The sequence below is a fragment of the Carex rostrata genome, chromosome 16 (assembly GCF_964058835.1).
Source record: "Carex rostrata chromosome 16, lpCarRost1.2, whole genome shotgun sequence".
Classification (NCBI taxonomy): domain Eukaryota; kingdom Viridiplantae; phylum Streptophyta; class Magnoliopsida; order Poales; family Cyperaceae; genus Carex; species Carex rostrata.
Genome location: NC_135933.1, coordinates 3447789 through 3472459, shown reverse-complemented (window position 1 = coordinate 3472459; position 24671 = coordinate 3447789). Strand labels below are relative to the sequence as shown.

At 32.5% G+C, this 24671-nt stretch overlaps 1 protein-coding gene across 1 annotated transcript; it reads right to left on the bottom strand.

The window, feature by feature from the left end:
* Positions 1-213: 213 nt before the first annotated feature.
* Positions 214-10936, bottom strand: LON2 (lon protease 2). Its single transcript, XM_078317538.1, has 17 exons — positions 10643-10936; positions 9589-9698; positions 9395-9506; positions 8708-8877; positions 8519-8610; positions 8237-8416; positions 7947-8030; positions 7194-7321; positions 5668-5869; positions 4992-5198; positions 4767-4897; positions 4219-4432; positions 3345-3686; positions 2442-2636; positions 1947-2192; positions 1543-1644; positions 214-674 (listed from the first exon to the last, which is right to left on the bottom strand). Exons 1-17 carry the CDS (start codon positions 10750-10752, stop codon positions 591-593), a joined length of 2709 nt encoding a protein of 902 aa, XP_078173664.1. The 5' UTR covers positions 10753-10936; the 3' UTR covers positions 214-590.
* Between the last annotated feature and the right edge of the window lie 13735 nt (positions 10937-24671).

The window sequence follows — 24671 nt, the reverse complement described above, 5'->3', positions numbered from 1 at the left end:
AAAATAAGGAAAACATTAATTAGGGTAAAGGGGGGTATAATCGTAAAAAATTTGGATTGAGCGCTGAATATTTAAAAACTATCCTGAAAATAGCGCTACCCAATAATAAATCAGATGTCGTTCGTACATCGATTTTAACATATTTGCTAGGCACTGTGAGTCACTGCTCGGTGTTCTCTAATACGCCATCACAAATAAAAATAAAAATAAAAAGGTTGAATAGTACTCGCAAGCTCCCAAGCATAAGCACAGTCGTAATTAACCATGTTGTACAACACCTCCGAGCTGGAAGAGAGAAACAATACAAAGCCTAGGAAATACATTGATCTCTAATATACACTAATAATTGCATCGACCATAAGTCCATAACAGCTCTCACTAAAACTGATGCAACTGTTCTCGCACAACACGAGTTAATTCCCCATTTGTATGTAATAAATATAGATCTTTGCTACATAATGGTTCATCCAGGGTTTGCCTTTTTGACGGCATGTAGTTTCTGAGGTTGTTGTTGACCCGCGCTGTAGTATCTCACTCGTTTTCATGTACGGAGCAAATTAAGACATACCTAAAATTTATAATTCATGGTGCTACAATTTGGAGTGTTTGCGTAGTGGGCACCCACCTTCGAATGCGTGTTCAAGGACATCTTCAATGCGCTTCACAAGCAGTATCTACAAAGTAAGAAATAAGAATGTTTGGAATCCAACAATTTCAACAAGATATCACTAATAATCTGGATATGTTGTATAGTCCAATTTAGCACAGCCCACTATGGGTCCATACTAGGGAAACAATGTTAATGTTATGCTGGGTTGACTCTAGAGAAGGAAAAACGTGACGTGATGTGAGGTGACTAACATGTTGTGACTATAATGGTGGAGGACAGTCACGTCACGTGTTTTCATGGCAACCACACGTAAAGTGACTGATCGCGTTTAATTATTGTTATCAAGTTTAAGTTAGTTCAAAGAAAATAACAACAAAATGTACCCAAAAAAAGTATAATTAAGAAATAATATTGAAAAAATTGGTCATGTAATATGACGTGACGTGACTTGACTAAGATGATGAAGGACGGTCACATCACGCCACGTACCTGATAATGGCACGATTAATTTCCTTCTCTAGTTGAGCCTTTCTTGCAAGTCTGGTGATTAATTGACTAAGAAGTAAAGACCAGAACATCCCCAACCCCCTCCCCCCCCCCCAACACACACCAAAAAAAAACTCTCCACCAGTCCAAATATTCTTAGGGTTAAGTAATTCATCAGCATCGAGATACGTTTTTGCAGGGAACTCGACGCATATGAAAATTAAAAAAAAAAATAGTTAGGTTAAGGGGTTAGATACCAAAGAACCCCACAAAAGATGAGAAAGGAAAGAAAACAAAAAATCAAACCAGGTAGCTAGCTTGACCAATCATAAATCACCGGTATGTACTAGTATTAAAAAGTATACTAACAGGCCTTTATCTACTTTTATATATAGTATTTATAATAGAAATTACATAAAGACTCTTTCAGGTAAAATAATAGTTACCTCCAAGCCGGAAAGAATGGCAGATGGAACTTCAGCAAGGTCCTTCAAGTTTCTCTCTGGTATAATTACTCTTTTGATGCCATACCGGTGAGCCGCTAGAACCTGATGCAACAACAAGTCAACCTCACATAGTGTTAATCTATACCCTGAAACTCTAGACAGGTCAAGTGTGATTTGTTGGGACATTATTTAGTTCTCGCAGATTATTATCTAGTTTAATTATAGACTCCATAAAGCTATCTTGAGCAATGTTTAGATGCTTCGTGTCGCTCCAAATTTGTGTCCAGTCGATATTAGGCTCATTCCAACCCAAATCAAATTAGAAATGGGTTTCTATACATCTCAGGTCATCCTGATCAATACATACTTTTGCTACCAATATACATGCAAATTGCAAAACATACCTTATCTTTGATGCCACCTACTGGTAACACAAGGCCCCTAAGAGTCATCTCCCCAGTCATGGCTGTATCGGCGCGAACCTTCCTCTCGCTGAAAAGTGATACAAGAGATGTGACCATTGTAACCCCGGCTGATGGTCCATCCTTCGGGACGGCCCCTGCTGGGAAGTGTATGTGGATGTCCCGGTTTTCCAACAAGTTTTTATCTGACGTAGAAGATATATCTAGCTCTGATGCCCTAGCTCTCACCTGACAAAACATACAACAAATCAACAAATAAATAAATAATGGAGATGTTTTTTATAGTTGCAGTTCTGCAACAGAGATTAGCTGACAATGTGTTTGATGCTTCCCTTCTCTTCCTTTGCTTGCCATTCAGGCCATAAAAAAATATTAAATAACCCGGAAAATATTACATGATAGATTGAAGTAAACTGATTAATGAAGAATAGAAATGTTTATGATCTTAAAATAAAAAAGGAGAACAAAGAACTATACCCAAGTGAGAGCAATCTTAGCAGATTCCTTGATGACATCACCAAGTTGCCCAGTAAGATGTAATTCGCCTTTACCCACCATTACTGTGGCTTCCACGAATTGGACCTCCCCTCCAAAGGAGGTCCATACAAGCCCCACTGAGACACCAGGACTTGCCACACGCTCAGCTGCTTCTTTGTCATCAAACCTAGGAGGCTGCATAGTTTTATGGATGAAAGCCAAATTAGTTCAATTAATTCAATTACCGAAATTACAAGAGTACAGAAATTCCAGTTGTCCTCCGAGGAAACTTCCTTGTTATATATAAACCTGCAAAATGACATGTATTTTATGCACTGCTATGATTATAAGAATTGTCTTTTATACTATTCTTGTCCAAAATAAAAAATTACCAAAAGTACCTTCCCTTTCATTTGTTTATGTTGAGGAAAACCACTTCTTTCTTTAATAATACGGGAAGGAGATGTGACAGAAAAGGAACCTGATAGCTCAAATTTTTAGGACTAGGAAGTCCACAGACAATGACTGTGAACCTTTTTTTATTCGCAGACTATGTCTCCTCTCTTGTTTTGCCACGACCAGCATTATATTGTGTAAAAGGAGAATCATGGACAACGTCTGTGAACCAAAAAGAGTTTCACAGACAAAATCTGCAAACTTCGTAATTTTAAAAATTTCATGTAAAGGATCTGTTCATCTTATTTCTCCTTTTCATTTTACTAAATAGCATAGTGACAAAAAATAGTCTGAGCCAAGTAGTTTAGGCAACTTTTAGAGAATTTCAGAATCTATGAATTTATTGAATAATTTAAATATATTACTACTAGATACTTGCTGTCTAGTATCTTGTGTAAGGGTACATGAAAGATCTCACAAATGTTAGAGTAAACAGAATAAATTTACCCCAAGAACTTTCTCAAGCATTGGCTCATCTACCACAATAGGCGAACCACCATGAAAGCTGGAGATCTCATGTCCACTCACATCCATGGGAATAACTTCCATCTCAACTTCTCCAGTGCTTGGACTAGAACCACCTCCAGCTCCAGCGAGACGGCTGTCAAGAAGGGCAGTGGTGGATGCAGCCATTGGCTGTATTCCTTTGCTGAGTTGAATTGCTGTGCTGAACCTTTCTTGTTCAGCCACTCTGACAGCCGCTGCACGTGCCAGCGCAGCTAGGTTCCTCTCTAGGTTGCGCACCCCGGCTTCACGTGTGTATCTTTGGATTATGAGCTTCACCATTTCCTGATAAATGTACAAAAGAAATATTTTGTCATTGCAAATTACATGGAACAGCTTGTGGCTTTGAAAAATGATGTATAATTCTCTTTATTTGCAACCGATACCATCTTGGGTTATTTGCTTGACACTGTAGTTCTAACAATATTTGGGAGAAATCAAGGAAAAATGAAAAAACTAAATCTACCCCCCCCCCCCCCCCCCCCCCCTCCCCCCTTGTTTACACTAACTCAACCAGATTACTTCAAACTAGTTTGTTAAACATCTCGAGTTGGCATTTAAACCGACCTGATATAGTCTTATAAAGACAGGAAAGAAATAGGTCCATGAAGGTCAAAAGGTGAATTCTAAAATTTTAAACAGAGTATTTCAACAGTTGGATGCCACATGCTTATATTTTACAGTTAGATTCAACATGCATATATCTCAAAAGAGTTGCATTTGGTTGTGACCAAAACCAATGCGAATGGTTATAGTGCACCAGAGTATCAGATCTTATCCGCCAGAAGAATATGAGAATTTTTATAGGTCCACATACCTCCGGGATTTGAAGAAACTCAGAACTCAAACCATGCTGATCCAAGACCCTTGGCATAAGATGTTTCATGGCTATTTTGAGTTTCTCTTCGGGAGTATAGCCAGGAAGCTCAATCACCTCCATACGATCCAGCAGTGCCGGTGGGATCGGCTGTGCCCGGTTGGCAGTTGCCACAAAAATCACCTTGGAAAGGTCAAAAGGCACATTCAAATAGCTGGCCAATCGGTCAAGGAAAAAAAAATATATAGAAATGATGGATCACAAGTCTTGATATAATTCAACAAATGGAAAGATACAGAGACAATTGTTTCTGATAAATTGTAAACTGTCTATCCAACATACAGTTCTGATAACGGATCTTGTTACCTAATGTGAAATTCTTACTTCAAAATATACTTACCCTGAATAGCTATATGCCTATTCAACAGATGAAAAAAATTGAAAGTGGAGTGCGTTCTGACAATATACCTAAAATATAAGTATATAAATGGTCTAGTAAAGCCATAACAGAATCAATTAGTGGGTTTCCAAAGAAACAAAAAGGATACTGGTCATTAAATGATTTGTTCTGTTCGGGATCAAGAACTTCAAGGAGTGCAGATGCTGGGTCTCCACGAACATCTGAACCTGTCTTGTCTATCTCATCCAGAAGCATCACTGGATTATTAACACCAACTCTCTGCATTTTTAAACAATACCATGGAGAAGTTAAAACAAAGAATTATTTTCTTCAGAAAGATGGAAGAAAAACATGAAAGTGTAACAGAAAGAACCTTAAGTCCATCAATGAGGCGACCAGGCATGCTACCGATGTAGGTCCTGCGGTGGCCCCTTATGTCAGCCTCATCCTTGACCCCACCAAGTGATATTCTTATAAATTTTCTGCTCAAAGCATTTGCTATTGATGATGCTAGAGATGTCTTCCCGACACCTGGTGGCCCCACAAAGCATAGCACTGGACCCCTTGCATCAGGTTTGAGCTGCCACCACAATATACATATAATATTAAATGTTCACTTTCTGGCAGCAAAAGGATTATTTTAGAATTGCCCCAAAATTTCATCATACTCTTAACTAACAAATACTGTCCTATTTATATGCAACTAGCATCGAATAATGAGATCACATTTTTTATAACGACCATCAAATGAGCTTATTGGAAAAAATATTAATTATGTTCACAACTTTACCCTACCATTTGACAAGCCTTCTTACCCTAATAAACTCAAAATCGATCTAAATTGAAGCAAAAAGACCGGATAGTTTATGCAGCAATTTAATTGAGTTAATTCTGGTGAACTTTAGTCGTGCTATTATCCAACTCATTGGCTTTAAGTTCTAAAACCAGGTTTTCTGTTCAAATATGAAAATTGTTCAGAATTGTGTACCAAGTAAAACACTTGGAGTGATTTTCACGAAAAAGAATAATGTTAGCAGAGAGAAACTAACCTTACGAACGGCAAGATACTCAATAATGCGTTGTTTAACTTTAGTCAACCCGTAATGGTCATGATCAAGGCTCTCCTTGGCAGCTCTGAGGTCAAGTTCACTCTCTTCACTAACCTTTTGCCAAGGTAGATCTGCCAGAAGCTCCAGGTACACACGTGAACTACTATACCCAGGCTGTTGTGGTTGCATTTTCCTCAGCCGCCTGTCCAAATGTGGAACAAGTTATATTTAAATACTTTGAGAAAGAAGAAGAGAATGAATCTTTTGCTTCCCTGCTTACTGGTTTTTAATATGCTTTTATTTTCTGTCAAATCTACTGGGTGCAACATAGGGGTGGTACATAAATAGCCAGATAAAAGCATAAAAAATAAATAACCCACATCAAATGTGTATTCAATTTTATGTGACATGCAATTTATTTTAACAGGAGGTTCAAATACCTCCATTTTTTAAACTATAATAACTTAAAATTTAAAACTTGAAATGTCAAAATAAAATTGTTAAATATGATCTATATCATTTTCATTTTCTTTATGCATATGTAAAAAATTATGACATTTCAATGTTGTTTTGATTGTTATCGAGAACTAGCAAAAATAAACTGATGCGGATAATTTCTGAATGTTATTTTTTTAACTTATTGATTCATAATAAAAACAAAACAGAAAAAGGATAATTTTTTATGTGCATGTAGAGAAAATAATATAGATCACATCTAACGATTTTATTTGAAATATAAGTTTAGAATTTTTGTTTCTAGAAAATTAAAAAATGGGGGCTTCGTGGAGGCACAAAGAATAGAGGCATTTGAACCCTCTTATTTTATATATAATATGGCATCTTGAATACTTAATGACAGACTTCATCTAAGGTGTTACATGTGAAATGTACATTAATGTATAGATTTACAGTTTACATATACTAATCCACTTTATCCAGGACCGAAACAAGCAACTTTCTGCATGCAGTTAACTATATACAATATGAAAATATATAATTTTATCACGAACTTATCAACAATTCTAATGGTATTGGTTCGAGAGTGGAAAACTTTTCCAGTATATTTTGTGGTGTTCAAATTGAATACATTTAAGAAAAGCTCTCAACAAAACTAAAAAAGAATTTCATCTAAAATAACCATATGAGGAGAACATGCGGTCAAGTTGTCCCTAATTCTATGCATTTATTTGTTTCCGCATATGTATTTAACAGAAGTCTTTTCAATAAAATATACTCAGGGTGAAGTCTGAAATGATTTTGGGAAGATCACTTTGGTATGTTTGGTTGAAATATTAGTTATTAGAATAGCTAGAATAGCAAAATTGGTGTTTGTCTTATTAGAATAGCTTGTTCCAACTATTTGTGAGAAATAGCTTGTTCTAATAAGACAAACAAGTTTTATTCCCTATTCTAGCTATTCTAACTCAACCAAACACCGAATAGCTTGTTCTCAAGAATAGCCTATTCTCATTGCAACCAAACATACCATATAATGACAATCAAATATATATGAAATGATGATGTACCTTAGCTCTCTATGAGCATGTTTCCAGATATTAGGAGGCATCCCAGCACTTTGCATTTTTCTTTCCAGGGCTGCAACATCATCCTCATCATCATCATTGTCCCCTAGCTCTTCCTTTATAGCCCTCATCTGTTTCATGTGCATTGTATAACAGATATATATATCAGCAAATATCAAATGTTTATATACGGGATGGGCTATATTGACAACAAGCTAATTTAATAGTCACAACAACCAAAAAACTGCTTATCAAAATGAAAAAAAAAAAAAAATGTTGATATGTTCTCTATCATTTAGGTAGACTGTGTACCCATATTTGGTGCATTTAAAAACTGATCGATCATCTATCAAGTAATTTAAAAAGTTCATGGTCCTGTTTTATCAACATTTAATCAGAGACCAAACGATTCTTTGAATTTCCCAACACCTATATAAATTATAAAGAACACAACTATAATTTCAGCTTTTTTTTATTTGGCAAATTTTGGCATTGGTTGTAGTGTTTGTAAAATATTTGGTTGTCAATATATCCCTTCCCTTATATATTCAAATACATGAAAAAACTGTGCATGATGCTCAGTTAATCACCCAGCAGAAGAACATAATGATCAATAGTAAGAGTCTGTTAAGATATGCTTCTTCAGGAAAAAAAATAATGGGTTATGATGCTTAACATTAACAGCAGTAATAGTTATCACAACTCAGACTGCCTACTTCTTAAAAAAAAACAGAGAGAGAGAGAGACAAACTGTACCTGTTGACGTAGAAGAAACTCCTTTTGTGACTTGGACAGCTGTCCTTCAACTTTTTGTGTGATCTTCTCAGCTACCAATATAGACTGTTCACAAAAAGGAAAAAATTAACTTTTCAATTTCCAACATTATGCAAATAGCTTAAAAATAAAACTGAGTCACCCTAGGTAATGTCAGTTCCAATATGACCTTATTGCATAAATGCTGGCAACTAATTCCCAACATACACCAAACTCTTCCAGGTCGATTCAAGAAAAAACCTGATCAGGACCACTGACGCCCTGTAATTTACCTGTAAATGTCTGTCAACGAGCTCGGTAGCCTTTGAGAGCCTCACTTTCAAGTCGACCGAATCAAGCATGGAAAGCTGCTCCTCAAAACTTATTTCAAAACTCGCTACAAAGATATCTGCAAGTCGGTGAACAGGTACAGTTTCAAGGAGTACCTTTGTTCTACCAACAGTCTTCTGCTTCTGTAATGGTTAAAAGAAAATTAGTCAAAATAAAAGGAAATTTATATATCAGAACAAAGAATAGAAACGAGGGAAACAATGTAAATGCATAGGGATATTTGCCTGTTCAAGAACAGAAATGAGTTCCATGGCTGTTGCCTTGAATTGGCGCGACAATGCGATGATGTCAGGATCTTGCTCTGCTAGCTCCAGCTCTATCCATCCCGATCAGAATGGGAAAAAAAAAGTAAATAATGTAAAAATCATAAAACTTAACCTACTTGAAATGTAAGTAATTGTTAACTAACTTACCGGCCTTCGTCATGTCAAGACGTGAGATACGTGCCACATGGTAAGTACCTCTTGCACTGAGCTCTTGAACACTAAACCTACACAGGCCTTCAAGCACGACTATATAGGTGACTCGGCCGCTTGGTTTCTCCACTCCTCTCGAAAGATGCAAAGCCCTAGCCGCAACTCCCCTGGTCACAACAATTTCACATTATGCTTGGTGAAAATGTAAAGTAATGGGGAATTTGTAATTCATAGATCAAATGTGCTATGGTTTTTGTAGAAGGACCCACCATTTATCATATTTACAAAACACCTGTGCCTAAACTGACAAGGGATAAACAATGGGATATTCTATTTAGCTAGAGTTTTTTAGTTTCTTTCTTTTGTTCACCAGTCCACTAATCTCTACAACTACCAGTTTCCAGTAAATTTTTCATGACTAGGTATAATTAGAAAAATAGTGACAGAAGGGCAAGGGAATTGATTAGGACAAGAACTTTCCAAGTTCCCATACTGAAAGAAGGATGATGATTGCCATTCATATTTAATCAAATCATCAGGGTTATCGGATATTATTGAACAATAGTGGCTATTACTTTTCTTTTCCAAATGCTTATGGTCACAAACAGTACGAGCTTTTACAGCCATTCATAAATAGTGGGGTTTCTCTGCACAAAAGAACCCCAATTTTAATTAAAAATATACCTATTGTGCCAGTGAACGGGCTCCTGATGGTTCTTGGAATCCTGCTTCTGCTGCTCAGTCGAAGAATTAGCTGTCGATTTAGTACTCCCATAGCTTGAATCACCTCCAGCACCTAAGGTTTAAATAACATAATAAAAAATTGAAAAATGTTTGAAATTATACTTAATAGAAAGACAAAGGAACTGTAAATTAACCTTGAGATAACAAGGTGCCAACAGCCGCAGCCTCCGAGTCTCTGACAGGAAGCACGCCTATTAAACCTCTCTCCTCTCTTTGCCATAGCTCTTGTTCTACTAGCTTTACACTGCATTTAAAAGAGTAAAATAATAAAAGTTACAAAAAATAAATCAATACTGTAAAACAAGATCTAGCTGGTGGCTAATATAATGCATTACCATGCTGCCCTTCTTTTATTTTAAATTTTCAGATTTATTTTCTGCATGTCAAACCCACTGACTGACATGGAACCATGTAAAAAATTAAAGGAGCACAGTAAATAAAAAAAATTATCTTTCTCCTGCCAAAATCAATTGGACTAAGATTCAAAGAAAAAGTTTCAACATCACATTGCATTCAGAAATAGATAGTTGATAAAAAAAAAAAAAAGTTAATATTTAAAGTAATTAACAACCCATATTTACAACATACAAGTCAACTTATTGGTCCATTGACCAGCAAGCACTTCACCTCAACTACCCTATGAATTAAGCTAGAGAACAAAAGACAACTTGATAACACAAATACTGACGGGCCATATTTTCATCATGATGGCTCAAGTTCCATTAGAAAATAAGCATAGGATTCCTTGCCCTTTGATCCAAGTTGATAATTTATTTTTATGCAGTAAGTTGACTCTCTCGAATCAGAGAAGAGATTGGTTGGCAGGTATAGATGTCAAGTTCATTTTAAGAAGAAAGAAAATAACGTGAAATAAATGCAAACTAATTAAGAAGTTTTTAAGAGCATACTGACGGCTGGGTACTCTCAAAGCAAATTATATCTATTACCCAAAAGTAGAAATTCTCACCCCAAAAGTCAAATTGAACAATTGAAGCTTAAATTAACCTAATTTTATCAAAATTTCAAATTTGCGATATCAAATTAGCTCCAGGCAAATGAAGAAGAAAATTCGAACGAACTCACAAAGGCTGTTCGAGCAGTACATGATCCAAAATCGAACTAATTTAAGTTCCCGAATTACAAAACCTGAACTCCTAAATGTGAAACCAAAACAAAGGCTGTTCACACCTGCTAGGTGAGGTACATCGGATCCGTACGATTGCACCGGGCAAGAGAACCTTATTCCTGAAGGGTAGAATGGCTAATCTACTAGGTAGCTCCACTGGCTCAGCCATCATTTTTTTTTGGTTCCAATTTTCTATTGGAATTTTCAGAGAGGGAGGGAAGCAGGGGAGAAACAGAATGGGAGATGGGAAAGGAAGGGAGGGGTTTTGAAGAGGCAAAATGCAATCTTGGCTTGGCGTGTGGAAGGTCCAACTCTCAAGAGGTTGGGTTGGGTTTGCTCAAGGAATGGTGGGCCCCCATAAAGGGTAGTTTAGGAAATAAAATGATCTATTTTGCTCTTCTATAATCACAAAAACGCTAGCCAATTTTTCCATAAGGTGATTAAAATAAGAGTGAGTCTATGGTACTATGCATATCACGGCTTGTTGCTGTGTTACAGCTTTATATTTGAGTTTTTAAATCCTAACAGTCGATCCGAACCGTTCATCTTATTCTCCATATTAATATGTGTTTGGAGACCAAATTTTACATTTTTTGAATTTTTTTTACTATTTTTTTAGATATTTAGAAAATCACTTGATCTGAAAATTCTGGACCATCCAAAAACAGTGATTTTCAATAAATCTAAAAAAATAGTAAAAAAATTTCAAAAAATATAAAATTTGGTCTCCAAACACATATTAATATGGAGAACAAGATGAACGGTTCGGATCGACCGTTAGGATTTGAAAACTCAAATATAGAATCGTAGCACGGTGTCAAATCGTAATATGCATAGTACCATAGACTCACTCTTAAAATAAATAATTCAGAGTTTCAGACTTTAATTCAGACTTCTCTTTAGAAAGATACTAGAATTGGATCCCTTACAAGTTACAACTGACAAAAATAAAAGTCCCAAATTTTCTTTCATCGGCATTTACTTGTACTTTTTTTTTTCATTCTTTTGTTCATAATTGTTGTCTTTTATTTAAAAATTCATGGATTTTCCGATTTTTTTATAGAGCTAGGGAATTTAGAAAGGGTCCGCTAGTTATGATTGCCGCTATGGCGCTATCTTGACCGGACAGCTAATGAAAACTAAAGTCTAATTTTCACAGAGTAAATTAATCCAATTGCATTCCGAAGTTTTTCTAGTTACCATCTCAATATTTCAAAATTATAATATTACTATCGATTTTTAAAAAATTCAAAACTTAGTACATCTACACTGTGGTTCTACATATGACTTGAGAGTTATGCGTATCACAGTGGTGTGCATTATTTTTTCTCTAAGTTTAATTTGAACAAATTTGAGTTAAAAACTCATACACATAACTGAGTTGCATATGATCCTTTGGTCATGTGCAAAATCACGATACGCACATGATAAAACTTTTTAATTCTTATAAGGTTCGAATTTCAAAGTATTTAAGTTGGTAAATACAAAAATATTAGAATTGCATCCTGATTTTTATTAACGATACATTTTTTTTATATAAATCATGACCGATATTGACTACCTTTAGTTTTCGAATATCTGCTTTATTTTCATTTTAGTATTTGAAGGGTTTTTCATTGCATCCTTTTATACAACTAAAAATATTTATACATAATAAAAACGTTTATATTTTACAGCAAGTGTAGATGCTTTTGTAAGATGCTAAATATAAATTAAAATTGCATAGAATATTTTATTGTATTGCATACATTTTATTACAGAAATGGCTATACCTACTATTCAAGAGATATAGATATTTTTATAATCGAATATAAGAATTTTCAAAGTGATATTTGTCATCGTAACCTTCTAGAAAAGAAAAATAACTAAATACCCTGCTTCAATCATAAGGGGGAAGAATAAAATTCCATTTCTATAAAAATAAAGGTTATTTGTCAAACTTTATCCCTGGAACACAACTCATGTAGACTACGTAGTAGAATATTAAATTAGTCTTCATGGATTACGTAAGCTTTTTATATTTTTTAATATTCTATAGGTTAAATCTATTAAAAAAAATATATCAAAAGATTATTGACATGGTGGTAAATATATTCAAAATTTAAGTGAATTCAAGTCAAGAGTTATAATTACATAGAGAAGGAGAATATGAAAGTAATTATAGTTTTGGTGGAAGTACTTTGAGTCGTTTAAAAAGTCTGATGGAAATATGCACAGTCAAAATACGATGTCCACTCTGAATTAGCGCTGGGCAAAAAAGCTCGAATTCGTAACTCGCTCATTTACAGCTCGTTTAACTCAGCTCATTTACAACTCGAGTTGGCCAACTCGTTTAATAAATGAGCTGAGTTCGAGTTGGCCCTAACTCGCTCATTTATAACTCGAGTTACATAAAGTTACACAGTATTGATCACAATAAATCTCAAAATAATCAAACCTGAATCTCTAGACTGTTATTTGTGCTTTGAGATTCATGTAAAATATGTTTGAACTTGTGTTGTAACACTATCACTGGTTAAACGAGTTATGAGCCAACTCGAGTTGATAACGAGCTGAGTTTGAACTTGTGTTGTAATATTATCACTGGTTAAACGAGTTATAAACGAGTTGTGAGCCAACTCGAGTTGACAACGAACTGAGTTCGAGTTGGCTCTACAACTCGTTATTATCATCTCAACTCGAGTTGGCTCGCTCGTTTATTAAACGAGCCGAGTTCGAGTTTAAGATAACTCGCTCAAACTTGGCTCATTTACAGCCCTACTCTGAACTCTCAAGAGGCATGAAATTTTTTGCAGAGAACTAAATAAGTTAATCAACAAAGTCCAAGACTAGTTAATAAGTTTTTCGACTGATATTCATTGCATAAAAATTGTAACGAATAAAAGAATAAAAAATTCATTCAAAATAATTCCTCTAGCATCCGTATTATTCGCAAATTTTACAAATTTTATAAATAATATATATTTTTTATACATGTGCTATCTGCGAAACTTATATTTTTTTTTCTACCCGTCTTCTAAAAGAATTAATATTTGTATACATTATTGCAGCGAAACTGTGGTCAGAGCACATAAAGCTTGCCATTTCAATGAAATTATTTTAAAAATAAATTGTAGGCAAAAAATTACAAGAATCGGATGGCCTACTTTTTTATGGAAATTTATGAGAATTTTAGTGGGATGAGATTTATATCCCAAAGTGTATTCGGTGGTCATTTGATAATGGAAAAATTGTCACGGAAAAAGAAAAATATGAGAATCAAATTTGTACACAAATGTATAGACAAAAAACAAGAGGTTGAACTTACCATTTTTCCTACATACCATCTATTACTTATTCTCTCTCTGCATCTCATTAATTTTGTTTTTTATTTGCACGACAAATACATTTTTTAATTCTTTATTTAGTTAATTATAAATTATTTTTTTAACATCGCTTTTACTTTTATTTTTTTCACTATTATTTTCATGGAAACTTTTTTTTTTTTTTAAATTCTAAATATTATCATATTTTATTTATAGACTTTTGATTATCAGAATTGATCAAAAATTAATTAATAATTATTAATGAAACAACTATTATTGACAATAGGTCTTCGAAAAGAAAACATATATATAATTTACATGAATATTATTCTCAAATTATTCTTTTTTTTTTAAATTATTCTTACAAGTTACAATACAACTGAACTAAGCACATTTTCATAGCTATCTCCGAACATATCTAAAAATATAGGTTACTATAAATTAATTTATAAGTTTTCATATCCATAAAATTTCATCCTACGCAATATTGTGAAAACCAAACACGTCCAATATTAGACTTTGAAAAAAAATTAAATCTAAAATTTTGGAAATGCCAAAAATTGAAATCTACAACTTCGGCCAGTGTCGAGTGTCGACCTGTTGTTATCGAATAATAAATATACATTTGAGCATTAGGTGAAACGCCAGGTGTCACCAACAACTGTATCCCATTTATCAGTCTTATCTATAATATTTTTGAAATTTTTGTCAAGCCGGTGGCAAGAGGAAGAGTATATAATTAAGTCAATGAGTTCCGTTAGTATGAAATCAGCGTCACATAACATTAATTTTAAAATTGATTGAATTGACTTTGAACGACTAATTTAAACAGCTCAAACCAATTTACTTTATGAATGATGCGTTCACATGCAAGCTTTTTATATTTTCGAGTTATTTTAGTATCAAATCAAGCGGTAAAAAATTTAAAAATAAATTAATTAAAATTAACTTAAAAATTCACACATTTGACCGCTTGACTTGATATCAAATAAATTCAAAAGGTTATAAATTTTATATGTAAACGCACAACAAATGAAGTAGATTGGTTTGAACAGTTTGAATTTACCGTTTAAAGTCGATTAGATAAATTTTGGAGTTAGTGTTATATATGATAATAGCTGGACTCCATACACAAACTACAATTTTTTGTTTCTATTACGCGTTTTTTTTAAACAATGCTAATATCTCCAGTTTCTTTTTCTTTTCTTTTTTGAAAATCTGATAGGGACTATCAGGGATAATATCTTCAGTTTCAGATAACTTTTTCTGTGATTATTACGTCATTTTTTGCAAGTTCGATTTTCCATCGATTGCATATTGTTTGATGAGATGGAGATGTCCAGTTTGAAGGTAACTGGAGGCTGTCGTAATTCCAGACGCTTGATTTTTTTGTTTCGCTCCTTTTCCCGGCATGACGGTCACGTGGGAATGCTGTATTTATCCCCACATTCTCATCACCAGGGGATATTTTATTTGTTAATTTCTTTCAATGTGAATTGAAACAGGTACCCCACATTCTCATTGTTTAACACCTGGACATCGTGTCTTCCCTTCTTAGGCCACGCACTTGGCAATCATGTCCTCCTTCCCTTCTTAGTTCTTAAGTCGGTTTTTTTTTTTCGGCCAAAAAAATAAATAAATAATTAGAAACTGAAAATTTAATTGCAAAAATTATAAAAGGATGAGGACGTATTTTACCTTCAGTAAAGAGAAGACTGGTTTTTACTTAGATATAGTATTTTTGAAAATATCGGAGAACATCACACTTTTATATTATTATTTTTTTTCTATTTTCGGACAAAAACAAAAGACTATTTTTTTAAGTTGAAATCTGTAAGTGTGATTGCATTGAAATAAAATTGAGTTATTACATGATCAATCCCTAAACTAGTTAATATTTTCAGGCAAAAATAAAATAAAATAAAAAACAGCAGCAAGAGTAAATTCCTGCCTACTTGAATATTCACATCTGTAAAAGAAAATACTAATTAGGTTAAATTGTAATATTGAATATTCACATCCGTACAGTCTATGCAAGAAATCTGCTGTTATTCCTGTTATTCCTTTGGAATAACATTAGATTAATTTCCATTCTTTACAAACTCCCATCATATGTTATTTATCTAAATCAGAATGCAAAATACAATATTTTTAAAGGTTGCAGACTACTATTATTGACGTTATAAAAAAAATACGATGCTATTAACTAATTAAATTTAAAGGAGTGCTAATAATATACAAGTAATATTCTTTTAAGTGGTCTTCTTAAATTTTTTACAATCTGAATTATATTTAATTTTGCCAAATATCATTTAAATAAAATAAAATGATGTACTAATTTAACTATAGATAGTAGTTTACTAGATCAACAATTTAACTAGTACTCTGTACTCAACGAAAATAATGAAACATAACAATCAAAGTAAATAATAAAAACACTCATTATGAATAATAAAATAAATAAATCAAAGTGAAAAATAATAGCATTCAACATGACTAATAGATGTCATGTTTTAGCATCAATATGTATGATTTACCGTTCAATTAGAATATTTTAGTATTCAAACTTTGTTTTTTTGTTATTTAGTTTAAATCTTGAGTGAGGCTATGGTATTATATATAGCGTATAATGGTACATACTATGTATTAATATTTTTATTTTCAAAGTTCACAATTAATATGAATGTTCAACATAATCTCCATATAAAAATATATTTGTTCCAAAGTTTATAATTTTATAATTCTTTTACAAAAGTAGTGATTCTTTGTCTATCTAAAAAATAGTAAAAAAATTCTAAAAAAAATGTAAAATTTGATCTGAAAGCAGATTTTCAGATGAGATAACGTTGAATAGTTCATATCGACTATTTAAACTTTGGAAATGAAAATTTTAATCCGTAGTGCGAACCAATATGCACTATGCATATTACCATGGTCTCACTCTTAATTTTTTTTTATATTTTAGTTTATGTGATTTATATTCAATTTAAATGTTTTAGAATCAGTTCATGTGCTTAAAATTTAAATTTAAATATTTTATTATTTAACTTGTATATATGTTTTAGTGTACGCTTCGAGTGTACAATGCATCAATGAGACAGTCAAAGGGAACATGGGGTTCGAAGTATACTTCTAGCTTAGAAATAATTATTTCAAGTCTTAACTGACATTCGGACGACAACTATTATTCTCAACATATTGAATTATTTTAAATCGATTCTGGATAAGCATCCACCCCATTTCGTCGTTGATATGCTATACTGACATAACAATTTTAAATTAAGTAGAGAGATGTAAGACAAGAAATCTAAGGATAACTCCTCTGCGACCGGAAACTATTAACGAATGACTTGTCCGTGCGTAGTAAATGAGAAGAATAGAATACAAAAAATTCTCCTATAAAATAATATATTTTTGTAAATTAAAAATTAAAAATAGATTAATATATTTTCATGTAATTGTAGAATCTATTTATTAATGATATAAGCTTTCTTTACGGATAACTCTGTGACCGGAAACCTTATTAACGAATGACTTATTCATGCGTAGTAAATGGGATATATTATAATAGGAAAAAAAAGGTTTCATATAAAATAATATAATTTTATAAATTTAAAATAAAAATAAGATTTACATATTCTCACGCACTTGTAAAATCCATTTATTAACGATATAAACTTTCTTTTTACTGATACATAACAATTTTTTTTTTTGATATATTGCTTAATGAGAAAACAAAAGGAAAAACAAAATTATCAAAATAAATTGTATTATTTATTGTTGTCATGTTATAAGGATTATCTTTCTCTCCTTAAAATTTATAACTCTTGTTAGAAGAATTATCTTTCTCTCTCTAAAATTTATATGTATTCGTATATCTGAGAACATAATCATATTTACTTAAATAAGATTATTAAATAACAAATAACATTCTCTATATAATATAACCAAAGAAAAATAAATTAAAATATGACTTATTAATTTCTATCAATCAATCCATTTTTTTTAAAATAACATTTATAAAAAGAAAGAAATGAGGATCAAAAGAAAACAGACTAAATAAACTTATGACGAATACGTATAGTGAGTACATATTCAAATAAATCTAGACTTCTATACGTAAAAAATATATAAAAATCAAAATAAGTCAAATCATATGATAAGAGGTCTAATATTTAATTTGAAAATTTATCTTTTAATCAGAGTCATTGATAGGTTACGACATCTTGATACTTAATATAAGAATAGAGACAGGGTCGGATCTACTATACCACGAGGGGGGGGGGGGGGGGGGGGGGAGGGGAGAGCAGCTGCCCCCCTGGGTTTCGAGTTTTAGTAGTGATCTATTAGTACCGATTGACTTTGCCTCTCCCTGAAAAAAATTTTTGCCCCCCCCCCCCCCCCTCCCTCCCCTCCTCTGGATATTTAATTTGTAATTCGAGTTAAATAGTTAAATTTAGTGTTGAAATCAAAATAAATTTCTTGAATTATGATTGATAATATTAATTATAAGTTATAGAATCAGAATTATAAGTTAAGAGTATTGGAAAATATAAGTCAATTTTTTTTTTTATCAAGTACCCAATTAATTAATGAGTTTAAATCCGATAAGCTATTTAAACCCGATTCGATATTTTTTTGCCCCGTGACGAAAATCTTGAGTCCGCCCCTGAATAGAGATAGATAGCTTCTGCAAATCATCCTGAACTGATCATATTTTTCACATCGTAACGAAATGACGTCATTAGCATGACATACATAGACACGATTGCATATTTGCATCAGCGGTAGGTTCATTATCACATTCTAAGACAATATCACGGGACCTAAATCTCAAACAACATTAACATCAATACTTAACTAATCGGCATTAACCGCTCAAACATTTAATTTTGATATGACTGGCATGTTCTTTTAAAAATCTTTTTTGGATCTCCTACGCAATTGCTGGTGTTAAATAAAGAACCAAGCATGCGAGATGCAGCCGATACAGTTTGTTTACCACATTTATTTCAGACAAAACAAAACATCAAAGGCCATGAATTCCCATCAAGGGGTATGACACCACATAATAACAAAAACGAGAAAAATGCAGAATGGTCCTTAGAAACAATTATTATGATGAATTTACGCACTTTTAGCTTGGGCCATAATAGCTCTGTCTTCCTGCCTCAGCCTGGCACCTTCATGTTTCAGATAATCCATAAACTTATCCTGAAAAATCACAAGGCATGAATTAAAAAATTACTGGTGTACAACTGGATTTGGACAAGGTTTAAAAGTCCAAGAACTAAATAATACCCATGGAAAAATTACTAAAGCAAGCAACATTAAATATATGAAAGGACATTTTGCTGCTTACCATTAAATCCAGAAAACGAGACCAAGAAGCTTCCCCCCAACCCGTACCCCACGCACACGCACACACAAAGGACAAAAGAGAGAGAGAGAACTAAGGAAAAAAAAAAGGGTCCCTATCATTTGGATATTGTCAAAAAAAGAAAGGCTAACATAAGCAGCTTTGGTCCTTTGTTATTCTCTTATTTTGCAAGGATAAGTTTAGATTGTAGCGGTCAAAAGAAAACTACTTAACAAATAATGGAATGGTAGATAAATGAAAGAGGCATATAGCTTTATATATTACTAATTAGATCTTATTTCAAAGAAAAAAGGGGATAATAAATTAAAAATAAACAAAAGTGAAACCTAACTAAAGCTGATATTTTTACAATACACCATATTCACCTGTTCACTTGCTATATGATGCAAAAGTACTACTTGGTATATTATATTTCAAAGAAAAGCATCTACTTGTGATATTTGAAGTTAAATGGAACACACTTATCCAAATATTCGGGTGTTAGATAAGACTTGAGAGCAAAGTATGACAAAGATTAAAATAATTTAAGCCTAATGGGTGCAAAAAGGTCAAAAACAAATATTTACTTGCCAAATCATGAAAATTGCGCAAGAAGCAAGATAGTTGATAACAAGACAGAAAAAAATAAAGAGTAAATTACACAAATGGTCCTTAAAAGTATCAATGTATCATCACCCTTTTCACCCATTTATGCTTCAAGTTTCAAGTTATTATTTAGATGAAGATTGTTAATTTGTACCAACTTGGTTGTGCCATTGAAATTTGTTTAAAAGAAAATAAAAATCCACATCATCATGGCATCAACTAGCTGCTTTGGTGATCTGTATATCAGAGTGGATGGAAATTTTGGATATATAGCAGTGACCATAGTGACAAATGAATTATTCGGGTTCGGTTCGGCGAGATCAAAAATTCGTGATTCGGGTATAATTCGGGTATAATTCGAGAATGATTCGGAATTATCCGGATCAGAAATCTCAGTCCTGCAAGGGAGCAAAAAAACAAAAAAATAAAAAAATAATTGTTCTTGGAAAAATTCAGGAAAAATTCGTGAATAATTCGTAAAATTCGGGAATTATTCGGGTTTAATTTGGTCAAAGTTCGGTCAACCGAATAATTCGGCGTTCGGTTCGGCATTACCCCAAAAAAGAATTAAACGGGTATAATTCGGGTATCTTGTCACTATGGCAGTGACATGAATAGTGATGCCCCATTGATATTATATTGTGATATGGACATTGAAACCAGCATCCACATTATCATGGTACACATCATCCATCCATTCTTTTAATATACTTTACACTTGGGGCTTATTCGGTACAGAGAAATAATTCCTCTCTCTCATAACAGACACGTGCTACATTGTCTTCCAGAGCATAAACCATGTCCCCCAACCTCTCATCTCTTCATGAACAAGCAAGAAACTTTAGATATCTTCTACTCACCTTTTAGTAGACAAAAATTCATTTTACCCGGGTAAAACATTTCAATATTTTTTATAAACATACACATGGTTCAGAAAAACAAAAGATATTGGTGAGTGACAAATGGACCTTAGTTCATACTTCTCAATTAATCAAATATCACCCTCCTTAGCTTGTACTAGAAAATACCAAAATGAGCTACAATGGACCTTAACTTTGTCCAGTTGCAGTCTAAATTGATTTGAAAATTTGACCAAATGCCCAAATGAAAACTAAGATCTTGCTACCTTGGCCCAATATCTTATTCAGTGCAAATTCCCAACTTAATGTAATTGAAGGGTTCAAAATAAAGGTTTGCTTGCACAAAATAAAATTGCCACTTAAGGAATGAGGTAAGCCGTAAGCGTACTTTCTCAGCCTAACAACTGCAAACCAAAGGCCTCTGATTTTTCCTAAACTTTAACAAAATTGTTAATCCCCCACAGAAACTATTTGCAAAACAAAGGGACCTGTTTATATCAAGTAAGAAAAAAGGACACCAATAGTGACAAACCACAGAAATGTTACTATTTACAAGATGTATGTTCTGGGAAAGGGATGGCAATTATTACACGGCCAAGTTGGTATAAGTAATGTAGAGATCTATTATTGTAGTATATTTTTTTGAGAACTATGGTAGAAAGCTCTGATATGACATGAAGCTTTTGACTTGTTATTGTCATTCTTGCCGTTCATTTTTCACAAAACAATATCCAATAACCCCATGAGAACATGATTGATAGCAGTTTGGATGACACATATAGAAGTTGGGGAAGAATATAAGGAATTGGTTTTAAAATTGGGGAAATTCATGCTTACACCCCCCTCCCGGACGCCCCACCCCATGGAGTTAGGGACTATTCAGAAGTTAGATCATTAGTACTAAATGCTCTCATCAGAAAGAATTAGCAGCTTAATGATCATATAATAAATGCTCTCATACTGTGGTGAATACACTTGTGAGTAACTCAATGATCAAACAGAGTCCTGATCATTTTCTAAGACCAACATAAAAGAAATAAATGGCCTCCTATCTCCATAGCCTCTAACTTTCACCTGTTCTTAACCTAGCCTCTCTAAATCTCCGAATTTTTCACTCATGATCCGATCCCCTAATGATCCATTGCCAAAATTAATAACCAGCACTAATCGAATCAACTATCATCATCCCAACCTAAATCAATTAGCAATTTCCTTTTTCTCAATAACGAGGAATAGAAAGCTCAAACCTTGGCACCGGTGACGAATATTCCAGTGAGTCCGACGGTAGCGACGCTGCCCCAGATGATGACCGTCGATGACAACAGAGACCAGTTGCGATAGATCATCTTTGCCTCTCGCTTCTCTTCTCCGACGAGGAATTGAATTGGGAGAATTTGGAATAGACGAATCAAAAGGGCCGGGTGATGTGCTGGCTGGGGCGGAGCTGCGAGAATTAAGAAACTTAGATTCGGAATCCCTGTGAAAAAAAGGGAATATCAAGCGTGTCTAATATCACTGACAAACTGTAAGATCTTAGTATTTGGCACTCAGAAATCAGAATTCAGAAATTGAGTCTGTTTAGGCCTTTGACTCGCTGCACTGAATGACTGTCCAGATCCGCCACAACATTTTCTCATTTCATATCTCATTTTGTAAAGGGTATCAAATTAGCTGGACCTTGGATCCGGCCCATGGTATTTGTAACCGGGACAGGAAAACCAGACTTTCCAAATTTGCTGAAGCATATTGTTCAGGCTTCAGCCTTATAATATTTTTTTATTATAAAATGATTATTTAGTATAAAATATTAAAATGAGTGTTAAATCTCTCAAATCATTCCAGTTGTGCATTAAACATTCTATATTTCCAACTACTAATGCTTTAACATACTATCTTCCAGTTGTAATTTCAGCTTTTATATTTATCATCTGAAATTGAATTGTTCCTAAAAAAAGAAAAAAAACAATTGTTCTTGCACGGGCTTGGATGAATTAATGAATTCAGGGGTGAAAATGGATTGGACAGTGGTAAAACACTAAAACTACATCCGTATATATTTTTATTTTTTAAATATAGATACGAATTGAATATTAAACGAATATATATATGGGTGAGATTGGATATTTATTAAAAAAATGTCAAAGTTTATAATATTTATTTTATTATAATAGTGAATAGCATAATTTTTTTTCATAATATATATATTAAATTATATAGTATATAAGAATCCAATTACACCATTTTTTGGTGACACCGGATTACACCCTATATTTTTTTATAAATATCCAAAATAATTAAATTTCAAAAACTAAACCAAAGTTGCGCAGGACTTTGAAATCTACCCAAATCGAATTTTTTTTTTTTGTAGTAATTCAGTCTAAAACCGCAAAAAAATTTGCTGTTTTACAATTCCAAAACCACTGTTTAAAAAAAACAAAAACAACAATTTTTTTTTGCGGTTTTACAAATCTAAAACCACGTTTTTTTTTAAAAAAAATGTCAATTATTTTTTTAAGTTTCAATTATTTTTCATTTTTCAGATTTTTATTTAAATAGAAATATTTATAATTTATTTATTTTTTGTATTGAAATATTAGAAATATTTAATATATTTCTTTGAAAATATATGGAATGCTATATAATTTGATTTATTAGAAAGACTACTACAAATAATTCGGATCAACATTTTTCATGTCGGATTTTTTGCAATGTAAGAAAAATTAATATATTTTTTACGTGTTATTGAAAAAAATAAAAATGCTTGGATTCTGAGTTATTAATCCCGGTTTATAAGTCACTTCTAGGTAATACAGAAAATATTGTGATTCTTCTAGTACATTTAATTTATAAAAAGTTGTATCTATTTTGAGAATTATTTTTAATAACAATCATTAAATAACTTAAAATTTTTATTTTTTTCAAAAATAGATACAACTTTTTAGAAATTTAATGCACTAGAAGGATGACAATATTTTTTGTATTTACTTAGAAGTGACTTTTGAACCATGATCAATAATTGAGAATCCAAACATTTTTATTTTTTTCCAATAACACATAAGAAATATATTAATTTTTCTTATAGCTGCAAAAAATCCGACATGAAAAATGTTGATCCGGGTTATTTGTAGCAGTCTTTCTAATAAATCAAATTATATAGTATTCCATCTATTTTCAAAGAAATATATTAAATATTTCTAATATTTCAATACAAAAAAATAAATAAATTATAAATATGTCTATTTGAATTAAAAAAATCTGAAAAATGAAAAAAAAAATTTGTGGTTTATTTTTAAAAACCGTGGTTTTGAAATTCTAAAAGCGCAATTTTTTTTGCGGTTTTAGACTGAATTACCGCAAAAAAAATTTGCGGTTTGGGTAGATTTCGAAATCTTGAGCAACTTTGGTTAGTTTTTGAAATTTAATTATTTTTTGGATATTTATAAAAAATTCGGAGGGATCCAATTACACTATTTTTTGGTGACACCGAATTACACCCTATATTTTCAAAGTCCAAACAGTCGATAGAAAACTATTCAACGTGATGGATATATTAAAATGTACTTGCAGATGAAATTTTACATTTTTTTGAATTTTTTACTATTTATCAAGATGGGTACAAAAATTCAATGGTATGAAAACGATGTTGTAAAATACTTATAAATAGTAAAAAAATTCAAAAAAATATATAAAATTTGATATGCAAGCACATTTTAATATATCCATCATGTTAAATGGTTTAGATTGATTGTTTAGAATTTAAAATTTTTAAAAATGAAAAGTGTAATTCGATGTCATCAAAAAAAGATGTAACTGGATCCCTCCTCATAGTATATATCTACTATTTGAGTATGAATAATTAAAATTTAAAATTATATATGTATTCAAATCCGCACGGATATTTAAATATTAAATATCCATATCTAATTTTCAAATACATATATAGGATATTATCCGCTCCGTA